Source organism: Bufo gargarizans, chromosome 1 (genome assembly GCF_014858855.1).
Source record: "Bufo gargarizans isolate SCDJY-AF-19 chromosome 1, ASM1485885v1, whole genome shotgun sequence".
Classification (NCBI taxonomy): Eukaryota; Metazoa; Chordata; class Amphibia; order Anura; family Bufonidae; genus Bufo; species Bufo gargarizans.
In genome coordinates, this window is record NC_058080.1 from 528,956,751 (window position 1) to 528,978,523 (window position 21,773).

At 42.3% G+C, this 21,773-nt stretch overlaps 1 protein-coding gene across 2 annotated transcripts in view; it reads right to left on the reverse strand.

Moving 5' to 3' along the window:
• TTC28 (tetratricopeptide repeat domain 28) overlaps nt 1–21,773 on the reverse strand; it is a 611,240-nt gene that overhangs the window by 103,144 nt on the left and 486,323 nt on the right. For both annotated transcript variants that reach the window (XM_044275399.1, XM_044275400.1), the window contains one exon: nt 3,851–3,991. In XM_044275399.1, coding sequence (XP_044131334.1) covers nt 3,851–3,991 — 141 coding nt within the window. The remainder of the gene's footprint in view (nt 1–3,850; nt 3,992–21,773) is intronic.

Sequence of the window (21,773 nt, forward strand, 5' to 3'; positions counted from 1 at the left end):
ACATCTATGTGGACCATGTGGAGGCCTGGTTTCCTCCAGATGCTCAGATGTTCTCCACCACGTAATACAGAAGACTTAGAAGAGTGTCTTCGATTGTTAGCAGCATCCACATTTCAGTTTTCAAGCAGAGCACTCCCATGATTACAGAAAACGGCCTGCTAGTTTAGCTGATTGAAGATTCTGCAGAGGTTTTTAGATACCACCTATTAAAAAGCCTCCTATAACAGGTTATACTCATGAAAGTTAATAGACCAGAGATCTCCCACATACACACAAACTGCTAAACTAACATCCTCTCAATGGAAGTGGAGCAAACACAACCATCTCCTATAAAGCACAATGGTTAATGGGCTCATTGGTTGCTGAGAAGAATCTGGTCTCCTTGGATAGTAAATATCGTACTTCGATAATGACTTGTACAGCCGCTTAAACTGATCCTATGATAAAGTAGTCACAGATTATCATCCAGTGGCCATGCTAGTTATACTCATCAGTTTCATACAAACATTATAAATCCCCTTCAATTCAAATTTGCATGGACATATACCTAAAAATAATTTCTATTAAGCACATTAAAATACACCTTGTAGTAATTCATTAGTGAAAAATCCATTATCATTAGGCAAGCAGCATCAGAACTGGCAGCGCTAATTGATATTCTAAAGACATCAATTTTTAGTTGATTACTAGATAATGTCCTCAAGGTAAAGTGTTACCTTATTACCTAGTGTGGAATAGCAGCCTTCTGCAGAGTACATACGGTCAGTATTTTAACACTGGCATGCTAGATAGGTAGATAGATAGATAATAATGGATAGATAGATAGATAGATAGATAGATAATAGATAGATAGATCGATAGATAGATAGTGGATGGATAGATATGAGAGAGAGAGAGAGAGAGATAGATAGATAGATAGATATGAGAGAGATATGAGAGAGAGAGATAATATATAGGAACAGATAGATAGATAGATAGATAGATAGATAGTTGAGATAGATAAATAGAAGATAGATAATATATAGGAACAGATAGATCGATAGATAGATAGATAATAGATAGGAATAGATAATAGATAGATAGATATAATCTACATATATGAAGATCGCTTATAGGTGTATTTCCATTTAACTCCTCATGTTGTGCATGTGTATTAGAGGGGTTGTTTGGACCACAGATATTGATGACTAGGTTTTAGTGAATTGGCCTTTGGATAATAGATCCTAAGATGATTAGTTCAAAAACTTCGATGTTAATGCTGTTTCTGTACAGCATTAAAATGTATTGGCCAAATTTCATCTCGCTAGAAGTCACGCGAAACTTCGGTGAATTACTACTGTACTACTGGGGGGATGATGCTGCCGCCAATAGCAGGCCGCGACGGGAATGAGCCTTCATAGCATCGCGGGTGACGCTAGGAGGCTCATCCCAGTTGCGGCCTGCTATTAGCTGAAACCGTCGCCCACCTCCCCACGACGGGGAGATGCAGCGGCGGCCGTGCAGGCATCAGGAGTAACGCTGGTGCTGGGAAGCAGGGTAAGTATAACCTATATAAGGTGCCTGGGCATTTTAGGGGGCATTATAGGGGTCTTGCACGACTTCAGGCGAGATGAAGCCAATCAATTTTAATGCTGTACATAAACAGCATTAACATGGAAGTTTTTGAACGAATCAACTTCGGATCTATGATCCGAAGGTTGATTCGCTCAAGCGTATTCGCTGCTCCTCTCATGTTCACCTGAATGGGATGAACAGCTGTAATTACACTGCACCGCCGCTACAATACAGACGGTCTGGATCACTGAAAGGTCTTAATAACAGGGTAAGGCCTCATGCACACGACCGTTGTGTGCATCCGTGTCCGTTGTTCCATTTTATGTAATTTTCTGCGGACCCATTGACTTTCAATAGGTCCGTTGAAAACGCGGAAAATGCACCGTTTGTCATCCGCGTCCGTGATCCGTGTTTCCTGTACGTCAAAAAAAATATGACCTGTCCTATTTTTTTGACGGACAACGGTTCACAGACCCATTCAAGTCAATGGATCCGTGAAAAAACACGGAGGCACACAAGATTGTCATCCGCGTCCGTGATCCGTGTCAGTTTTTTTCCTATCATTTTCAAGGCAAACTTGACTTAGATTTTTTTTTCACTTTTCTGGTCTGGTGATCCTCCAAAAATCAAGGAAGACACACGGAAGAAAAAACGGACACGGATCACGGAACAACGGAACCCTGTTTTGCGGACCGTGAAAAAATACTGTCGTGTGCATGAGGCCTTAGTCTGATATATATGGATTGATCATTTAATACATTCCTAATTTCCTAATTATGCAAATTATCCTACATAAATGAACAGGGTGTGAATTCAATTATTTTTTTATTTTAACTTGGCGAGCGCTGGATGAAACATAATAATTCTCCACCGCATCCTGTGTTCTGGAAAGTGTAAGTTGGATCCGTATTGGGATGAGCGGATTAACCTGTTGTGTTTGGACATTTCTGTCATGTACAGTGGTTTTACTCTTTTTCACTATGGTAAGTTCATTGTACATGTGTAGAAATTCTAGACAATGTAGATTTTATGAACGAGTTTGGTGCAATTTATGGAATCTTTTAGGGTTCATGAGCTTGGCAAAAGATCCATCCAGAGCAGGGTTGCCAAACGTCCAGAAATTTCTGGACAGTCTGTAAAAATAAGTGACTTTTTCCTGTGTCTGTGAAAAAAATAGATGTGTCCATGATTTTTTTGAGGCTGGTGGTTCTTGACTTGATTATTTTGGTGGTAATTATCATCATTTTACACCTCACAGTAAAGGCTGGTAATGAGCTCTTATAAGCATATTAAGCTATAGACATGTATGACCTTTAATCTTTATCATCCAATTTGATTTTCCAATTTGTCTGTAAAAAAATGTTGGTGTCCGTGATTTGGGGATATTTTGTCCCGAAAAAAGAAAAATTCTGGTTGGCAACACTATTCCAGAGCTGTAGTGCACACATGCAGCCATATAGTGTCTCAAAAAAGAGCAGTATATTCCACTAGATGCAGTGCTTAAAGTGGCATGTGTTTGAGCAACAATTTTCTAAAAGACATTGGGGGACATCTATCAAGACCAGCATTTTAATCACCGGTCTTGATTCCCCCTGCCCAGCCAGAGAATGCGCCAAATTTATGCACAGGCCTCTCATAGATTTGTTGCATCCTCCCACTGGCCGTGTGACAGACTAAATCTACCGCAGCCTCCTACCTGCCATAGATTTCTGTCATAATTCACGCCAAAAAATGTTGTGAATGCAGATAACTGTGCCGGGCCTGCTGGCACCACCCCCTCCCACATATGAAGAGTGGTAAGAAGGGGTAAAAGTTGCAAATTTTGATGCAGAGATGGCGAGTTATGCAACAAAAGTGGAGTAAATACCATAATAAATGTCCTCTATTATGTTTACTGTATTGAAGTTCCATTTTTCTTAACTTCCGTTATGAACCAGGCACAAATTCTACAGATTCACCGTAAGGATGGTCCTTGCCCACTGTAATATAAAATATGACGGAGTAGAACAGATTGCCGCTCTATGGATAATTAGATCTGCTCAAAGAAGCCAATTAAGTTCCATGGTGAGTTATGCAGAACTCTCATAATTGTTGCAATAAAGAACAATTTCATAATAATAACATTTGCATTTTATAGAGTGCAGCTTCTCCGTAGCTGCAAAATGTCTCCACTAATTGACTTGCACTGGAAGTCGTATCAGGGGGATAGAGCAAATCCTGCAGGGCCTTATTTAATGGGCAGCCCTATCATGCATGCTACACCTCTTTATGGTAAACCACTTGCATCGCCCCCTACCTGTTGAAGGTATTGTTTCTGTTAACCATCCTTAGGAATCCTGTGGGGTCTGTTACAGAATTAATTTTATTGTTAAGATCTTCGTATTGCTGGTCCATATAATCTCCTGCCTCGCTTTCGGTTTCGCTGCTTGCACAAGTCCTAGAGATAAGAAACAGACAATGTTACATCTTAAACATGCTTGACGGGATTTAATTTGCTTTCCTTTTAAGACATGCTGATAGGAAATTATATCACTCTAAGCAATAAAGTCAGAAGGACATTAAAAGTGATAGAGCATCCAATAAACACTGTACATCTGAGTAAGCAATGCATTTTACATCACAAGATCATAGCAAAAAATGGGAATACTGAAGATTATTGGTAGAAAACATAGGGGGTCATTTATTATACTGAAATACGGCTATATTTGGCACATTTCAGGTGGAGATGGCGGCGCAACGGTTAGTTGCGCCACTATTTGTAACTTCTCCCCGCTGACGCCAGGTCTAAAATTGTGGACATGGCATGGGTGGGGAAGGGGACAGGCCCCTCTCATTCATCATTTTCTATGGCTGTTTTAGGCATAGAAAATGGTCTTAATGTAAGACAGCAAGGAAGCCGTCTGACATTTAGAACTGGCGCTGGAAGCGCCAAAGTTATGGAGAGGCCTGCGACTCTTCATAACTTCGGCAGATCCTCCGCCAGTGCAGTGGTTTATTAGGACTAGCTTCTAAAACCCCGTTCTTAATAAACGTGCCCCATTGTTTCCTAGGTTTAAAAGAAATATAGAAATGAAAATGTCACAAGTAATTTCTTTATTCGTTGTAGCTGATCACCCCTCTTTAATGTCACTAAAAAGGATCTGTCGTCACGACCTCCACCCCATTAGTGTGGATAGCTGAAGAGGCACAGATTCCAAACATGTAATTAGATCCACTCCTTTTATATTGAAGGCCTATCCTCAGGGCATCCATCAACATATGATCAGTGGAGGTCCAACAGCCTGCACCCCTGCCAATCAGCTGTTCGGGAGGATCTTCAGTGCCATAAGCAAGCGCTGGAACGACATAACTCTAGCCAGGGAATTTTCTGGACAGTCCGTAAAAGTAGATGACTTTTTTCCTGTGTCACTGAAAAAAATATTGATGTGTCCGTGACTAGATTATTTTGGTGGTAATTATCATCATTTTACAGCTCACAGTAAATGCTGGTAAGGAGTTCTTATCAGTATATTGAGCTACAGATATAAATTACTTATAATTTGTATTGTTCATTATGGTTTTCCAATTTGTCCGTAAAAAATGTTGGATGTCAGTGATTTGGGGATAAGTTGTTCAAAAAAATGAAAAATTCTGGTTGGCAATCCCAGCCATTGTGTGGTTGAATGCCATTAATATTAAAGGACTGGACAACTTCTTTAGGGTGGCCATACATTAACGTCAGCTAAACCCACCGATTTTGGCAGGACTTACCAACCACCTAATGTGTATGGAGGCTTCCTGACTATTCCCATTGGCAAACAGTGGGAGAAATAGGGATCACGCAGTTGATTTTAACATGCCCTAGCCTGTTGTCCTTGGGGAGATAACCTCCACCAGAAGCATCTGGTTGCCGTTTACTACCTTGTCCCCTTTCAGAATACATGCATGCTCAGCTGAGGGGCACATGGTGATAGATTCACTTTAAGATATATATATATATATATATATATATATATATATATATATATATATATATATTCAGATAATTGAACTCCATGAAAACAAGTCCAAATATTCTACAGCCCCACTCTGATCACCATTTACAGGCCACTATTACAGCAATCAATCACAGTGATCAAATTGGGACCTATTTTATATAGGTGACATAGTGATCAGATTCACATATGGCAAACATTACTATGTACCATACATACTGCACATAAGGTTTATTGTTAAAATATGTCTACTAACTGGGTGCAAGGCAGAATGTAGTATCTGGTAGTAAAGAGCTGAGCTTGTTGTGAGCCTCTACAACATATTTCAGACTTAGCAATGCGGCAGATTGATGAGATCAGCCCCTAATGTGTTCCACAGTACAACATTATAATGTAATTATTACATAGGTCATCTCTGTGGATATCAACCTGAGAATGGAGACAAGCTGCAAATGTGACAAGTTTCGTGGAGTTTGCTTCTATTTCTTAATCCCAGTGTTCCCATGCAATCTCATAAATTGTAAAAAATGTATGAAGCATACTAAATTATGCATGCAAACAAAAAATATCCTCCTTGCAGCTGCATTATAAATTTCACCAGCGATACACTGTGCTATGAACTGTAACCATTTATGAAAGTCAAACTATGGAGTGCTGGAAATTAATTCCTATATCACAGGCGGGCATGATGTACAATGCATGGCTGTAACCTTTAGGATGCCTTCACACACAGCAGATTTTTTGCGACTGAAAATCAGTCCCATTCTCCTGAATGGGGATTGCAGAAATCTATGTGCTTGCCGCCAAAACAAACTCATTCAGATGGATGGAACTGATTTTCAGTAGCAGAAATTTCTTCCACATGTGAAGGCCCTTAAAATTCTGACTGTATGCTAGAGGTGTGACATCCAAAATCTTCAAATCTTACCCATTAGTGTTACTGGTCTTCGGGGTAATAAGATTAATTTAGCAGTACAAGGTCTTAGGCTAGTTTCACACTAGCATTAGGCATTTCTTCCCAAAACAGCTTGCTGGAGATGTCTGGATCCGGAATTGTCAGACATTACCTGATACCCGCGGCCCCATTAACTAAAATGAGGACCGGCGGAAATCCAGCAGCAACCCAGCAGATATGCAGAGAATCAGCGGGATGAAAACCCCTATTAACTATAATGAGGACTGGAGGAGAACTAGCCAGAACCCGATAAGTATGCCGAGATGAAAACATCTGCGTGGCTCCCCATTCAAAGCTCTTGCATACTCAGCTGAACCGCGTGAATGGGGAGGGTCGAAAGTTGCTGCCAGAGGTGTTAACTTCCCTGAGAATGGATTGGGCATTTTTTCCCCCAACATAGGCCTTACGAACCTAGGCTTAATATCCAATTAACATTAGATGGTCAGCATAATCAGACCAGACTTTATCTAATGTATATGGTCACCTTTAGACTCAGAACTGTGTATGGAACGGAGCCCACCAAATATGCTCAAACCCATCATTTTGACCTAACAACAGAAAGTGAAATTGACCCAGCAATGTCTTCAATGGTAAAACCGTCGTGCACGCATTCTGCACATTTTATTCCGGATACATACATTGAATATGTACGACTTTGATTTGCATTTCTTCTTGGGCCATTAACCCCTTAAGGACACAGGGCGTACCGGTACGCCCTATTTCCCGAGTCCTTAAGGACCAAGGGCGTACCGGTACGTCCTGACTTAAAATCGGCATTCCGGCGCCGCGGGGGTTAATCGGAACGGGATTTCGGCTGAAATCATTCAGCCGGCATCCCGTAACAACGCAGGGGGGGGTCATTTGACCCCCCCGTATCGGCGATCGCAGAAAACCGCAGGTCAATTCAGACCTGCGGTTTTCTGCGTTTCCGGTCCATTCGGGTGTCCGGTGACCCGATGAACCGGAAAAAGACTGCGATCGGTGGCGTAATTATACACCACCAATCGCAGTCCGAGGATTTGAGGAGGCGGTGCTGGCCCTGGTGCTGAACACTGCTGTCCAGGGTGCTGATTGGTGCAGGGGAGAGAGGCGCGAGATTCAAACTTCCTGCGCTCCTCTCTCCCCTCCTCTTCCTGTTCTGCACGAGCACCCGGCAGCATCGTCCAGCACCAGCTCCTGTGTCCCCCTAATCGCCATCCATCACCCTCCTGCACCCATCGCCACCCAGGTAGGTTAGGGTCAGTGAGGGAGAGGCATCGTTAGGCAGGGAAAGAAGGGAAAAGTTAGTTAGGAAAAAAAAAAAAAAAAAAAACTTTTAACTTTTACACAAATCTTTTTTTGATCCATCAGACCCCAGACCCCCCCCTGCCACTTGCCCCCCCCTACCAGCCCCCCACCACCACCAGCCCCCCCACCCACCCCCCCACCACTCCCCCCAACCCCCCCCATCCCCCCACCACCACCACTAGCCCCCTCACCACCACTTTTTTTTTCTGCGTTCGCTGACTGGTCGGCACTTTTTAGCGTCCGTCCACTGTTAGCGCATCGCCTGCCCCACCGCTGATCAGCGTTGTACCGCTAATCAGCAACTTTTTTTTTTTCCTAACACTTGCCCTTTTTTCCTTTTTTTAGTACGCGAACACCCGTTGCCCCCACACACACGCACATATAATAAAGTTTTACACACACGCACACCTACACGCACACACACCCATGGCCCGCCGGGTGTTCTCGGCCGAGGAGGCATATGCCCAGATTGCCTCCGACTCCGAGAGCCCCAGTGAGGATGAGGATGACCCCACATTCCTCTTATCATCAGCATCCTCCTCATCATCATCGGATGACGATGAGCCACCAAGGCGGCGGAGACGCCGCCAGGCGGAGCCAGGGGCCGCACATGCTAGGGATCCTGTGGCCCACCCTAGTACGAGCCGCCCTGGGGTTCGTACTGGTTTCCCGGCCCACCAAATAAGTTCACCGGAGACCCCTGCCGATGAACTTAGCTGGTGTCCCCCAGTGGACTTTGAGCCTGAGATTCCGGATTTCGCTGGCAATCCTGGAATCCAGATTCCCACAGTGGGGTTTACTGAAATTGACTATTTTAGTTTTTTTTTCAGTAACCCACTGGTGAATTTGATGGTGGAGCAGACGAATCTGTACGCCCAACAGTTCGTCGCTCAAAACCCAGGCTCAGTTTTGGCTAGACCCGGTGGCTGGACGCCGGTCAGTGCAGCCGAAATGAGGACATTTTGGGGCCTCGTGCTGCATATGGGTCTAGTCCAAAAACCCAGTGTCAGGCAATACTGGAGTGGGGACGTCCTGTACCAGACCCCACTGTACAGTATGGTCATGACACGCTCCCGGTTTGAGGCCATCCGGAAATGTCTGCATTATTCCGATAATGCAGCATGTCCACCCCGAGGTGATCCTGCCTATGACCGGCTGTATAAGATACGGCCTGTCATCGATCACTTTGGGGCCACATTTCAGCAGGCCTACGTACCTGGAAGGGAGGTCGCGGTTGATGAGTCGCTCATTGCGTTCAAGGGGAGACTCAGTTTCCGCCAATATATTCCCACAAAGCGAGCGAGGTATGGCGTGAAGCTATACAAAATTTGTGAGAGTACCTCAGGGTACACTTACAAATTTCGTGTGTACGAGGGGCGAGATTCCCGTATTCAACCCCCAGAATGTCCCCCCACTCTGGGTGTTAGCGGGAAACTCGTGTGGGACCTTATGTACCCACTGCTGGATAATGGTTACCACTTGTACGTGGATAACTTTTATACCAGCATTCCCTTGTTCAGGTCCCTTGCCGCCAGATCTACGTTCGCTTGTGGGACCGTGCGGAAAAATCAGCGCGGCCTCCCTGCCTACCCCCTCCAGGTACCTATCCCCAGGGGTGAGACCCGTGCACTTACCAGTGGAAACCTGTTGCTGGTCAGGTATAAGGACAAGAGGGATGTCCTTATGCTGTCCACAATCCACGGTAACGGCACCACCCCAGTCCCTGTGCGAGGTACCGCGGCAACGGTCCTCAAGCCCGATTGTATCGTCGACTACAATCGGTATATGGGAGGAGTTGATCTCTCGGATCAAGTCCTCACGCCATATAACGCCATGCGCAAAACCCGGGCATGGTACAAAAAAGTTGCGGTCTACTTGGTGCAGGTTGCCATGTACAACTCTTTTGTACTATCCCGAAGCGCTGGCAGCACAGGGACATTCCTCCAATTCTATGAGGCAGTCCTCAAGGACCTGATCTTTTCGGACCGGGAAAGAGCAGGCCGGAGTACCTCGGGAACTGGAGGCGCCCGGATCGTCCCTGGCCAACACTTTCCAGGTGTGGTCCCCCATACTGGAAAGAAGGGACGAACCCAAAAAAAGTGCAGAGTGTGTCGCAGGAGGGGGATACGGAAGGACACCACCACTCAGTGCGACACGTGCCCCGATCATCCGGGCCTCTGCGTTATCGATTGCTTCAGGGAGTATCACACTTCCATGGAGTACTAAATTTTTATAATCCCCAACAGTTCACTAGAGAACATAAAACACTATGGCTCTCAGACTTTGGAGACACGAAAACTATTTTTCTTTCCCCCAAAAATATTAGTTTTAGTGCAGGCATCCTCAAACTGCGGCCCTCCAGATGTTGTAAAACTATAACTCCCAGCATGCCCAGACAACCTACAGCCATCAGCAGGGCATGGTGGGAATTGTAGTTTTACAACATCTGGAGGGCCGCAGTTTTAGGATGCCTGCTTAGTGTCTCCAAAGTCTGAGAGCCATACATATTGGGCATCGTCGCGTGCGTAAAAGTCGTCGCTATAAAAATAACTTTTGACCAAACGCCTCGGATGAACGGTGTTAAAAATATAAAATAAAAACGGTGCCAAAACGCCTATTTTTGGGCAAAATTTCAATTTAAATCCATTTTGCCGGTAATAAAGCAAGGGTTAACAGCCAAACAAAACTAAATATTTATTGCCCCGATTCTGTCGTTTGCAGAAACACCCCATATGTGGTCGTAAATGGCTATATAGCCGCACGGCAGGGCATAGAACGAAGGGAACGCCATACGGTTTCTGGAAGGCAGATTTTGATGGACAGTTTTTTTTTTGACACCATGTCCCATTAGAAGCCCCCCCTGATGTAGCCCAGACTAGAAACTCCAAAAAAGTGACCCCATCTAAGAAACTACACCCCTCAAGGTATTCAAAAGTTACTTTACAAACTATGTTAACCCTTTAGGTGTTCCACAAAACTAAATAGCGAATGTAGAAACAATTTTAGATTATTTTTTTTTTGTTACATTGCCTCAAAAAAGAGTAATATAGAGCAACCAAATATCAAATTTACCCCAAAAATAGTCCCAAAACAACAACCACCTTATCCCGTAGTTTCCTAGATGGGGTCACTTTTATGGAGTTTCTACTCTAGGGGTGCATCAGGGGGCTTGAAAGGGTACATGGTGTAAATAAACCAGTCCAGCAAAATCTGCCTTCCAAAAACCATATGGCGTTCCCCTTCTTCTATGTCCTGCCGTTTAGCCAAATAGTAGTTTACCACCACATATGGGGTGTTTCTGCAAACTACAGAATCAGGGCAACCCATTTTGAGTGTTGTTTGGCAGTTAACCCTTGTTTTACTCCTAGAAAAAATTGATTATATTGGAAAATTTTCCAAAAAATTGAAATTTCATAATTGTTTCTCCATCTGCCATTAACTCTTGTGGAACACCTAAAGGGTTAACAAAGTTTGTAAACCCAGTTTTGAATACCTTGAGGGGTGTACTTTCTTAGATGGAGTCACTTTTTTGAAATTTCTATTCTAGGGGTGCAACAGGGGGCTTCAAATGGGACATGGTATAAACAAAACCAGTCCTGCAAAATCTGCCTTCCAAAACCCATATGGTGTTCCCCTCCTTCTATGTGCTACCGTTCGGCCAAACAGTAGTTTACGACCACATATGGGGTGTTTTTGCAAACTACAGAATCAGGGCAACCCATTTTGAGTGTTGTTTGGCAGTTAACCCTTGTTTTACTCCTAGAAAAAATTGATTATATTGGAAAATTTTCCAAAAAATTGAAATTTCATAATTGTTTCTCCATCTGCCATTAACTCTTGTGGAACACCTAAAGGGTTAACAAAGTTTGTAAACCCAGTTTTGAATACCTTGAGGGGTGTACTTTCTTAGATGGAGTCACTTTTTTGAAATTTCTATTCTAGGGGTGCAACAGGGGGCTTCAAATGGGACATGGTATAAACAAAACCAGTCCTGCAAAATCTGCCTTCCAAAACCCATATGGTGTTCCCCTCCTTCTATGTGCTACCGTTCGGCCAAACAGTAGTTTACGACCACATATGGGGTGTTTTTGCAAACTACAGAATCAGGGCAACCCATTTTGAGTGTTGTTTGGCAGTTAACCCTTGTTTTACTCCTAGAAAAAATTGATTATATTGGAAAATTTTCCAAAAAATTGAAATTTCATAATTGTTTCTCCATCTGCCATTAACTCTTGTGGAACACCTAAAGGGTTAACAAAGTTTGTAAACCCAGTTTTGAATACCTTGAGGGGTGTACTTTCTTAGATGGAGTCACTTTTTTGAAATTTCTATTCTAGGGGTGCAACAGGGGGCTTCAAATGGGACATGGTATAAACAAAACCAGTCCTGCAAAATCTGCCTTCCAAAACCCATATGGTGTTCCCCTCCTTCTATGTGCTACCGTTCGGCCAAACAGTAGTTTACGACCACATATGGGGTGTTTTTGCAAACTACAGAATCAGGGCAACCCATTTTGAGTGTTGTTTGGCAGTTAACCCTTATTTTACTCCTGGAAAAAATTTATTATATTGGAAAATTTTCCAAAAAATAGAAATTTCAAAATTGTTTCTCCATCTGCCATTAACTCTTGTGGAACACCTAAAGGGTTAATAAAGTTTGAAAAAACAGTTTTGAATACCTTGAGGGGTGTAGTTTCTAGAATGGGGTCATTTTTGGGAGGTTTCTATTATCTAAGCCTCACAATATGACTTCAAACCTGAACTGGTCCATAAAAAGTGGGATTTTGAAGATTTCTCAAAAATTTCAAAATTTGCTTCTAAACTTCTAAGCCTTGTAACATCCCCAAAAAATAAAATATCATTCCCAAAATGCTACAAACATGAAGTAGACATATGGGGAATGTAAAGTCATCACAATTTTTGGGGGTATTACTATGTATTACAGAAGTAGAGAAACTGAAACTTTGAAATTTGCTAATTTTTCAAAATTTTTGGTAAAAAATGTATTTTTTTATGCAAAAAAAATAACTTTTTTGACCCAATTTTAGCAGTGTCATGAAGTACAATATGTGACGAAAAAACAATCTCAGAACGGCCTGGGTAAGTCAAAGCGTTTGAAAGTTATGAGCACTTAAAGGGACACTGGTCAGATTTGCAAAAAATGGCCCGGTCCTTAAGGTGAAAATGAGCCCGGTCCTTAAGGGGTTAATTGAATCAATATAATGATCCTTTACAGTACAGCACTTACAATGAACACCAAATGAAGCCTGATTAGTAGTCCAATAGTTATATGTGTTCCATAGATTCCAGGAAGGATTTCTGTGAACATAAGTGACAATCCCCGGGGCAGTTTAATAGAGCCAGTCCAGGTTGTCAAGCTTTAGTCCACTGCACATATTGGTTTCTTAGGTGAGTTGGAACTATTTCAACAGGGATAATACTGCCTTACGACAAGGAGGCTGCTGATCCTCCACAGCGACGAGATACGGATGAAGCCGATACAGATGTTGTAAATAAAACTGTTATGGACAGAAGGACAGAAAAATGTTATGGCCGTATCACTCATTCTGTCCCATTAGTCTTTACAATGTGTCTGGGATCGTTTTATTCTTGTCATAAAAAGTTATTTGTCTCAGTGGACTGCAATGGGTGTTCCATCCTGGGAACTACTCTGGCCTCAGATAAGGTACTGTATCTGGAACATGTAGGAACAGGCTGTGATGCGATACCCTTTTCTAAATCCATTTTTATATGTTTTTTTTCAGATGATTACACTGCTTTTAAATAGTACCTACAACGTTAACAAACTTCTGACAGAGCTCAGCTGAGTGCTTCTTACCATTTGTTTTAACGATCGGAGGGAGCTATGACAGGTCAGTAGTTTGCTACAGTTATAGGTACTCTTCAAAGGGGTTTTCCGGGAATTTTTAATTTACAACCTATCCTCTGGATACGTCATCAGTATCTTATCTGTGGGGGTCTGACACCCGGGACCCCTACCGATCAGCTGTCTGAGAGAGCACTGGTGCTCACAGTAGGTCATCAGATAAAAAATCCCAGAAAACCCTTTTAGGGTGCATTTACATCACCGCTTAGCTTCCATTCTTCTGATCCATCAGAAGAAGAGAAAGAGAGAAAAAAAAACAGGATCCAGTAAAAAAAAAACAGATCCTATTGCATCAGTTGTCATCTGTTTAACGGATGCAGACGGTTGTATTATCAGTAACGGAAGCGTTTTTGCTGAGCCCTGCCAGATCCAGCAAAAACGCTAGTGTGAAAGCCTAGGCCATTTCCATCTGAGATCAGTTTTTTTTAGACGGATAAAAAACGGATCTCAGACGGAAATGGCCCAAACGGATGACAACTGATGCAACAGGATCCTGTTTTTCTTCTCTCTCTCTCTTCTTCTGATGGATCAGAAGAATGGAAAGCTAAACGGTTCTTCAAACATTTCTATTGGAATTCAGGACTAGAAATAAATGAATTGATTCTAAACTAATTGGATTAAACACAAATTTTTTAGGAGATAAAAAAAATCGAATTAATATGTATAAATATATCAGGGGTCAGTACAGAGATCTATCCCATCATCTATTTATCCCCAGGACTGTGACAAGGGGACATCCTCTGCGTCTGGAGGGAAGAAGGTTTGTACACAAACATAGAAGAGTATTCTTTACGGTAAGAGCAGTGAGACTATGGAACTCTCTGCCTGAGGAGGTGGTGATGGTGAGTGCAATAAAGGAATTCAAGAGGGGCCTGGATGTATTTCTGGAGTGTAATAATATTACAGGCTATAGCTACTAGAGAGAGATCGTTGATCCAGGGAGCTATTCTGATTGCCTGCTTGGAGTCGGGAAGGAATTTTTTATTCCCCTAAAGTGAGGAAAATTGGCTTCTACCTCACAGTTTTTTTTTGCCTTCCTCTGGATCAACTTGGAGGATAACAGGCCGAAATGGATGGACAAATGTTTTTTTTTTGGCCTTATGTACTATGTTACTATACTTCTCATACAGTGAGAAACAAAATGTAAAAAAATAGTCCTAGGAGACTTGAGAATGTCATACACAAACTTTCAGGCCAATTAGAGCTCTTTCGATTTGGGTAGAACAAATTCAGAACCGATTCGCTTGACCTATTTGGCTGAATCAAACCCCAATTGAATTTTGAGCGATTCGCTCACCTCTTCCGAGGACCAATCATTAGGCTTTTGTATGGCACATCTGCATTTATTTTGTACGATCTGTGTTCAGGTGAATTTCCTCCAGGTACTCTAGTTTCCTCCAGAAATATGCTGAAAGCTTACTTGGCTTCCTATGAATTTGGCCCTAGGGTGTATTACTGACGGAAATGACCACGACAGGAAATACATTTCCCTATTTTATGTGTACAAAAAATAAAATTATAATTATAAAATATTTTTCTGACAAACAACACAGGTTGGCAAAGCATTCGGGGTTCAACAGCTGTTAAGAAGATGCTCTCATTGCATGCACAATAGCCCACTCTTCTCCCTCGCCGCGGCCATGAACCGCTACTCCAAAGAAACTGAATTCCCAATGTAAGACAGCTCGAAATATAAATCAAAAGGTCAAATGAATCTTGCAGAGTTCTGTAAGACGGAGTTTCCACCTGATTACCTATAAAAATGAACACTGCTCCCACATCCTACCAAAAAAAAACGTCAACCTTCAAATAAATCTTGTTAGTAATTGTTTCTGATCGTAAGTCACTACTTCCCAAATAGACTGAAACAGAAAAATGTAATCTGACCTATTACTAGGCTTCTATTCTGGCTCAGACGAAAGACGGAAAATGCATCTTTCCATAGTCATGACCCCCGCTTGCTTTGTAAATCCACAGTCGCATAGACTTGGCCATATTAGATAGCACTAGCAGAACATTAAATTTTAAACTGGGATCTGCAAGTAAATTGAGATGAAACCATGTCATCTGCTAAAGCGTGGCGCTAAAAGCAGGCGCACAAACAATTCTGATTACAGGTCAGTCGTTACAACTGAAATCCAAAAAGAATAGTGATGTTTAATTAATATACAGACTCCGCCAAGCAAAGAAAGGGTCAGTGGAGCATTGCCAGCCACAGCTGAGCACGAAGATTAACTGCATCAGAATGACACATCATTAAAATATAATTTATCTCTGCCAAAAGATAAGAAAGAATAGTTTGTTGGGAGCACGCAACAGACATATGTTAGCCATCAGCCCTTATTATTACTGCTCGGGGCGGACAGACTGACTGCTAGAGTTTACTTTTATTTTTTCATGTTATTTTTGATTTGTCAAAATCAATCAAAATTACATTCGCATATACGAAGAATATTCTGCGCGCAAGTCGTCACTGTGATGTCTTAAATACAATTCAGAACATTTCCAGAGGAGGCATTGGAAATGTGCTTTTGCATTCCTTCCCTTCCATTTATCTTGACAACTGAAGGTCTACAATTAATGCAATCATTTTCTCTTCTGTCTGTGAAACAAGCAAGCAAGCAATCGCCTAGTTTGTGAATTGAAAGCATGTAAATTATTTGCAAGCATCAATCACGCAGCTGCATATCTCAGAATGGATTCTTGCTATTTGGAGTCAAAGTGACTTTGGGAAGGGAGGTTCACGCCACGTTCTTTTGGCATCTGCAGAATTTCCACTACAGCTATCAATGTGCCCTGGTGAGGTTCAGTTTTGGACTGCTGAAGCGGAAAAGCCAATGTTTATACAGAGGAACTATACAGGAGAATGGGACTGTAGATAAGAGACTTAAGCGTCTTTTCTGACTTATTAAATAAATATTCACAGCTTCCTAAGGCCAAAGTAAAAATCTTCTTACCCATGGAAATATATTACCATATAAAATCATATTTACATGATTAAATATGTAAATATAAATGTGAGGATAGGCGCCCTGTGCTAGTTTTTATGGCCTTGCATCAAAGTGTTAGTCACATAAAATAATTTTATTTCCCCCAACTTTGCATAATTAAATATTTATTATTATTTTTTTTTAACCCTTTCACTACCAAGCCACTTTTAACCTTAAGGCCCCTTGCAGACGAGCGTGTCCGGATAAGGTCCGGATGCGTTGCGGCAAACCCGCGCGAGTAGGTACGCAATTGCAGTCAGTTTTGACTGCGATTGCGTTCCGTTGTTCAGTTTTTATCGCGCGGGTGCAATGCGTTTTGCACGCGTGTGATAAAAAACTGAATGTGATACCCAGACCCGAACTTCTTCACAGAAGTTCAGGTTTGGGTTCAAGGTTTTGTAGATTGTATTATTTCCCCTTATAACATGGTTATAAGGGAAAATAATAGCATTCTGAATACAGAATGCATAGTACAATAGGGCTGGAGGGGTTAAAAAAATTAAGAATAATTTAACTCACCTTAATCCACTTGTTAGCGCAGCCGCCATCTCTTCTGTCTTCTTCTTTGAGGAATAGGACCTTTGATGAAGTCACTGCGCTCATCACATGATCTTTTACCATGGCGATGGATCATGTGACGGACCATGTGATGAGCGCAGTGACGTCATCAAAGGTCCTTTTCCTGTGCATAGCAAAGAAGAAGACAGAAAAGAAGGCGGGCTGTGTGATCAAGTGGATTAAGGTGAGTTATATATATATATTTTTTTTTTAACCCCTCCAGCCCTATTGTACTATGCATTCTGTATTAAGGATGCTATTATTTTCCAGTATAACCATGTTATAAGGGAAAATAATAATGATAGGGTCCCCATCCCGATCGTCTCCTAGCAACCGTGCGTGAAAATTGCACCACATCCGCACTTGCTTGCGATTTTCACGCAGCCCCATTCAATTCTATGGGGCCTGCGTTGCGTGAAAAACGCTGAATATAAAACATGCTGCGATTTTCACGCAACGCACAAGTGATGCGTGAAAATCACCGTTCATGTGCTCAGCCCCATAGAAATTAATGGTTCCGGATTCAGTGCGGGTGCAATGCGTTCACGTTACGCATTGCACCCACGCGGAAAACTCGCTCGTGTGAAAGGGGCATAAATCCCAGGCCAATTTTTGCAAATCTGACATGTGTCACTTTATGTGGTAATAACTTTGGAACGCTTTTACTAATCCAAGCCATTCTGAGAATGTTTTCTTGTGACACATTGTACTTCATGACAGTGGTAATATCGAGTCAATATATTTTTCCTTTATTTATAAAAAAATCTAAAATTTACCCAAAATTTTGAAAAATTCACTATTTTATACATTTGAATTTCTCTGCTTTTAAAACAGCTAGTAATGCCTCATAAAATAGTTATCAGTCATAATTCCCATATATCCACTTTATGTTGGCATCATTTTGTAAATATCATTTCATTGTTTTAGGACATTAGAAGGCTTAGGCCTCGTTCACACTTCAGTGTTTGGTCAGTGATTTCCATCAGTGATTTGTGAGCCAAAACCAGGTGCAACTCTAAACACAGAACAGGAGCAGATCTTTCCCTTCTACCCCATGTCTGTGGAGGCTCCACTTCTGGTTTTGGCTCACAAATCACTGATGGAAATCACTGACCAAACACTGAAGTGTGAACGAGGCCTTAGAAGTTTAGGAGCAATTTTTCTAATTTTCAACAACCTTTACCAAACCATCTTTTTTAAGCACCAATTTAATTATAAAGTGATTTATAGAGGCTAACATAATGGAAACCACCCATAAATGACCCCATTTTAGAAACTACACCCCTCAAATTATTCAAAACTGATGTTACAAACTTTGTTAACCCTTGAGGCGTTTCACAAGAATTAAGAAAAATGGAGGTGAAATTTGTTTTCAGATCTTCAATTTTCTTCCATTATTACTGTAACATAGCAAGGGTTAAAAGTAAAATAAATGTCAATATTTGTTACCCTGATCCTGCAGTTTACAAACACCCCCCATATGTGCACAAAAAAGGACATGGCATGGCTCAAAAGGGAAGGTGCACCATAGGGCATTTGGAGGGCAGATTTTGCAGGAGTGGATTTTGGGAGCTATGTCGCATATGAAGACACCCTGTGGTAGCCCTACAGTGGAAACCCCAAAAAAGTGACCCCATCCTGGAAACTATACCCCTCAAGGAATATTTCAGGTGTGTAGTGAGCACATTGACCAATCAGGCGGTTCACAGAAGTAGGAAACACTTGTCTGTGAAAATGAAAAATTGCAATTTTTCCCCCAAAAAGTTGCTTTACACCCACATTTTTCACTTTCAAAAGAGGTAACAGGACAAAATGCACCCCACATTTTGTTACGCATTTTCCCCTGAATACGGCAACAACCCACATGTGCTCAAAAACGGATGCATGAGCGCATGGCAGAGTTAAAAAAGGAAGGAGTGCCATAGGGCTTTTGGAGGACAGATTTTGCAGGAGTGGATTTTGGGAGCTTTGTCGCATATGAAGACACCCTGAGTGGAAACCCCCATTCTGGAAACTGAGGTACCTCTACAGTGGAACCCCGCATTCTGGAAACTACACCCCTCAAGGAATATTTCAAGGTATGTATGAGAACTTTGACCAATTAGGTGTTTCACAGAATTAGGAAACACTTGGCTGTGAAAATGAAAAATTGCTATTTTGTACCCCACATTTTCTTACCCATTTTCCCCTGAATACAGAAACACCCCACATGTGCTTGTGGTATGCTATATGGGCGTACAGCAGGGCTCTAGATTTAAACAGCAAAATATGGATTCTGCAGGACTGAATTGGGAGACAAGGATTTTAGGTGCCATGTTGCATTTAAAAAAATCCTGAGGTCTCCAGAAATTAAAACCCCAAGAAGTGACCCCATTTTTGAAAGAGAACCCCCGTATGAACATTTTAAGTGGTGGAGAGGGTACTTTTCAGCAAACAGGTCTCACAGAAGGCAGAAATACTTGTTAAAGGATTTCAAAGCACACATTTGTGAAAATGAAAAATGACTAGCAGACCCCAATTTTTCACTTTCACAAGGGGTTAAAGGTGAAAATGCACCCCAGTATGTGTTCCCCATTTTCTCCCCATTCAGGAAACACCCCATATGTGCTTGTAGCCTGCTGTATGGGTGCAGAGCAGGCAAACAGCTAAATGTGAATTTGGCTGGCCTGAATTGGCAGACATGGAATTTAGTGCCATGTTGCATTAAAAAAATTCCTGAGGTCCCCAGAAATTAAAAACCCCAAGAAGTGACCCCATTTTAGAAGGTGCACCCCTGTACGAACATTTTAAGGTGTGGAAAGGGCACATTTGACCAAAATTGTGTTTTACAGAAATTAATATGTAGTGGTTGGAGAAAAGTGGATATGTAAGCTATGTGGACAAAATCAGATATAAGGTAGTAAAATTACAGGGTACATAAAAGATGAAATAATTCCATGGATGAGTGATAGATTCTGAAACAATCCTTGATGCACAGGCCAGGTTTTTCAGAGTAGGTTTCGCAATGGTAATTGGTGTCTTTCCTTAGGCTAGCTCTAGACAACGACATGTGTCGAGCGACAATAAATTGCGCGACACATAGGGCACAACTACACTGCAACATGTGTCGTGCGACATTGATGTCGCACCAATGCCGCACGGCAATTTTTGTTTCCATTGCTCCGCTTTGGTGTTTAGCTCTGATATGGATTGTGGCATGGTAGCAGTGGTATCTTCTACGTGGGAGATGCGTTCCTCTGTGTGCTGAACCCTCTCTCGCAAGTTGTGCATGTCTTGTCGTAACCCCAGATCAATTTTGACCTCGTCTAGCTTCCCTGTGAGGGATGTCTTACAAGCAGCTATAGCTTCCAGAACTTGTGCAGTGACTTGTTTCAGCGTGAGTTCCTCCTGGTCCATCCCCATGGGTGCTGCAGACGCCAGAGGTTCAGATGTTGTACTCACCCTGGTATGGACGTTCTGTTGTGGTTACGGCGACTGCGCTCCCTCATCTAGTTGTCTAGCAAATTCACACTGTTTTTCTGCTACGCTCTATGTTTTTTGCAGCCCCATTCTTGTACCAGATTTTCAGTCTGCAACTTATGAACAGTGCGGGATCAGGATTTTTGTGGGGAAGGGTGCTCTCCTTTGGAGCTATCTTCTGCCAGTCTGATACAGAGTTGAGTGTCTCTAGATTTATTCTGCCTTTCAATTTGCAGGTTAATAATTGGTGTGTATTATTTGGTACAGCGGTTTGGAAGCTGTAGGCTATGTCAATTCTATGAAGCGAGAGTGACCACCCTGCTCTGTTTTAGAATGGGGGCCTATCATTGTACCTGTGCAGCTCCCTCCTTATTAGGCTGTGAGGGTGCTTTAAGATGGCGGATTGGTGGGAAAAATCCCTAAGTGGGTCTGATATTGTGGGCTGATAACACAGTTTGGCTCAGATTAAATTATGGCACTGTTTCAGTCGCCTCCCGTTCCTGTGGCATTCTGTGGGTTCTATCCGGGTGTCCCTCCCTTCATAAACCCGGAACTTGTGAGTGTACCCAGGGCTACTCTCACAGATTTTATACATTTTTATGCCATACCTTGCCCGCTTGCTGGGAAGGTACTGGCGGAATCTTACCATCCCTTTGAAAAGTAATAGGGACTCATCTACACAGACATTTTGTTCTGGGGTGTACACTTCTGAGAACTTTGCATTGAAGTGGTCAAGGACGGGCCCAATTTTAAACAGACGCTCAAATGCGGGGTCATTTTGGGGTGGGCACTGTGCATTATCATGGTAATGCAAAAACTTCAGTATTGATTGGAATCAATTACGGACCATGGCATTACTGTAAATTGGAGTGGGGTACAAGACATCCGCACTCCAATACTGAGTAATCTTTTTTTTTTTTTACTAGGCCCATATGCAGCAAGAGCCCCCAAAAGGTCATCATCTCTGCTGCATTTACTGGGGTCCAACCTTGGAGTCTAGCGTATGGAGATGTAGGGTCCTGGGAAATAAATTGCTGGGCGTATAAATTTGTTTGGGTTACTGACAGGGAATGTCCCACAGGATTGGCGCATGGCATATGTGGTGCCAAT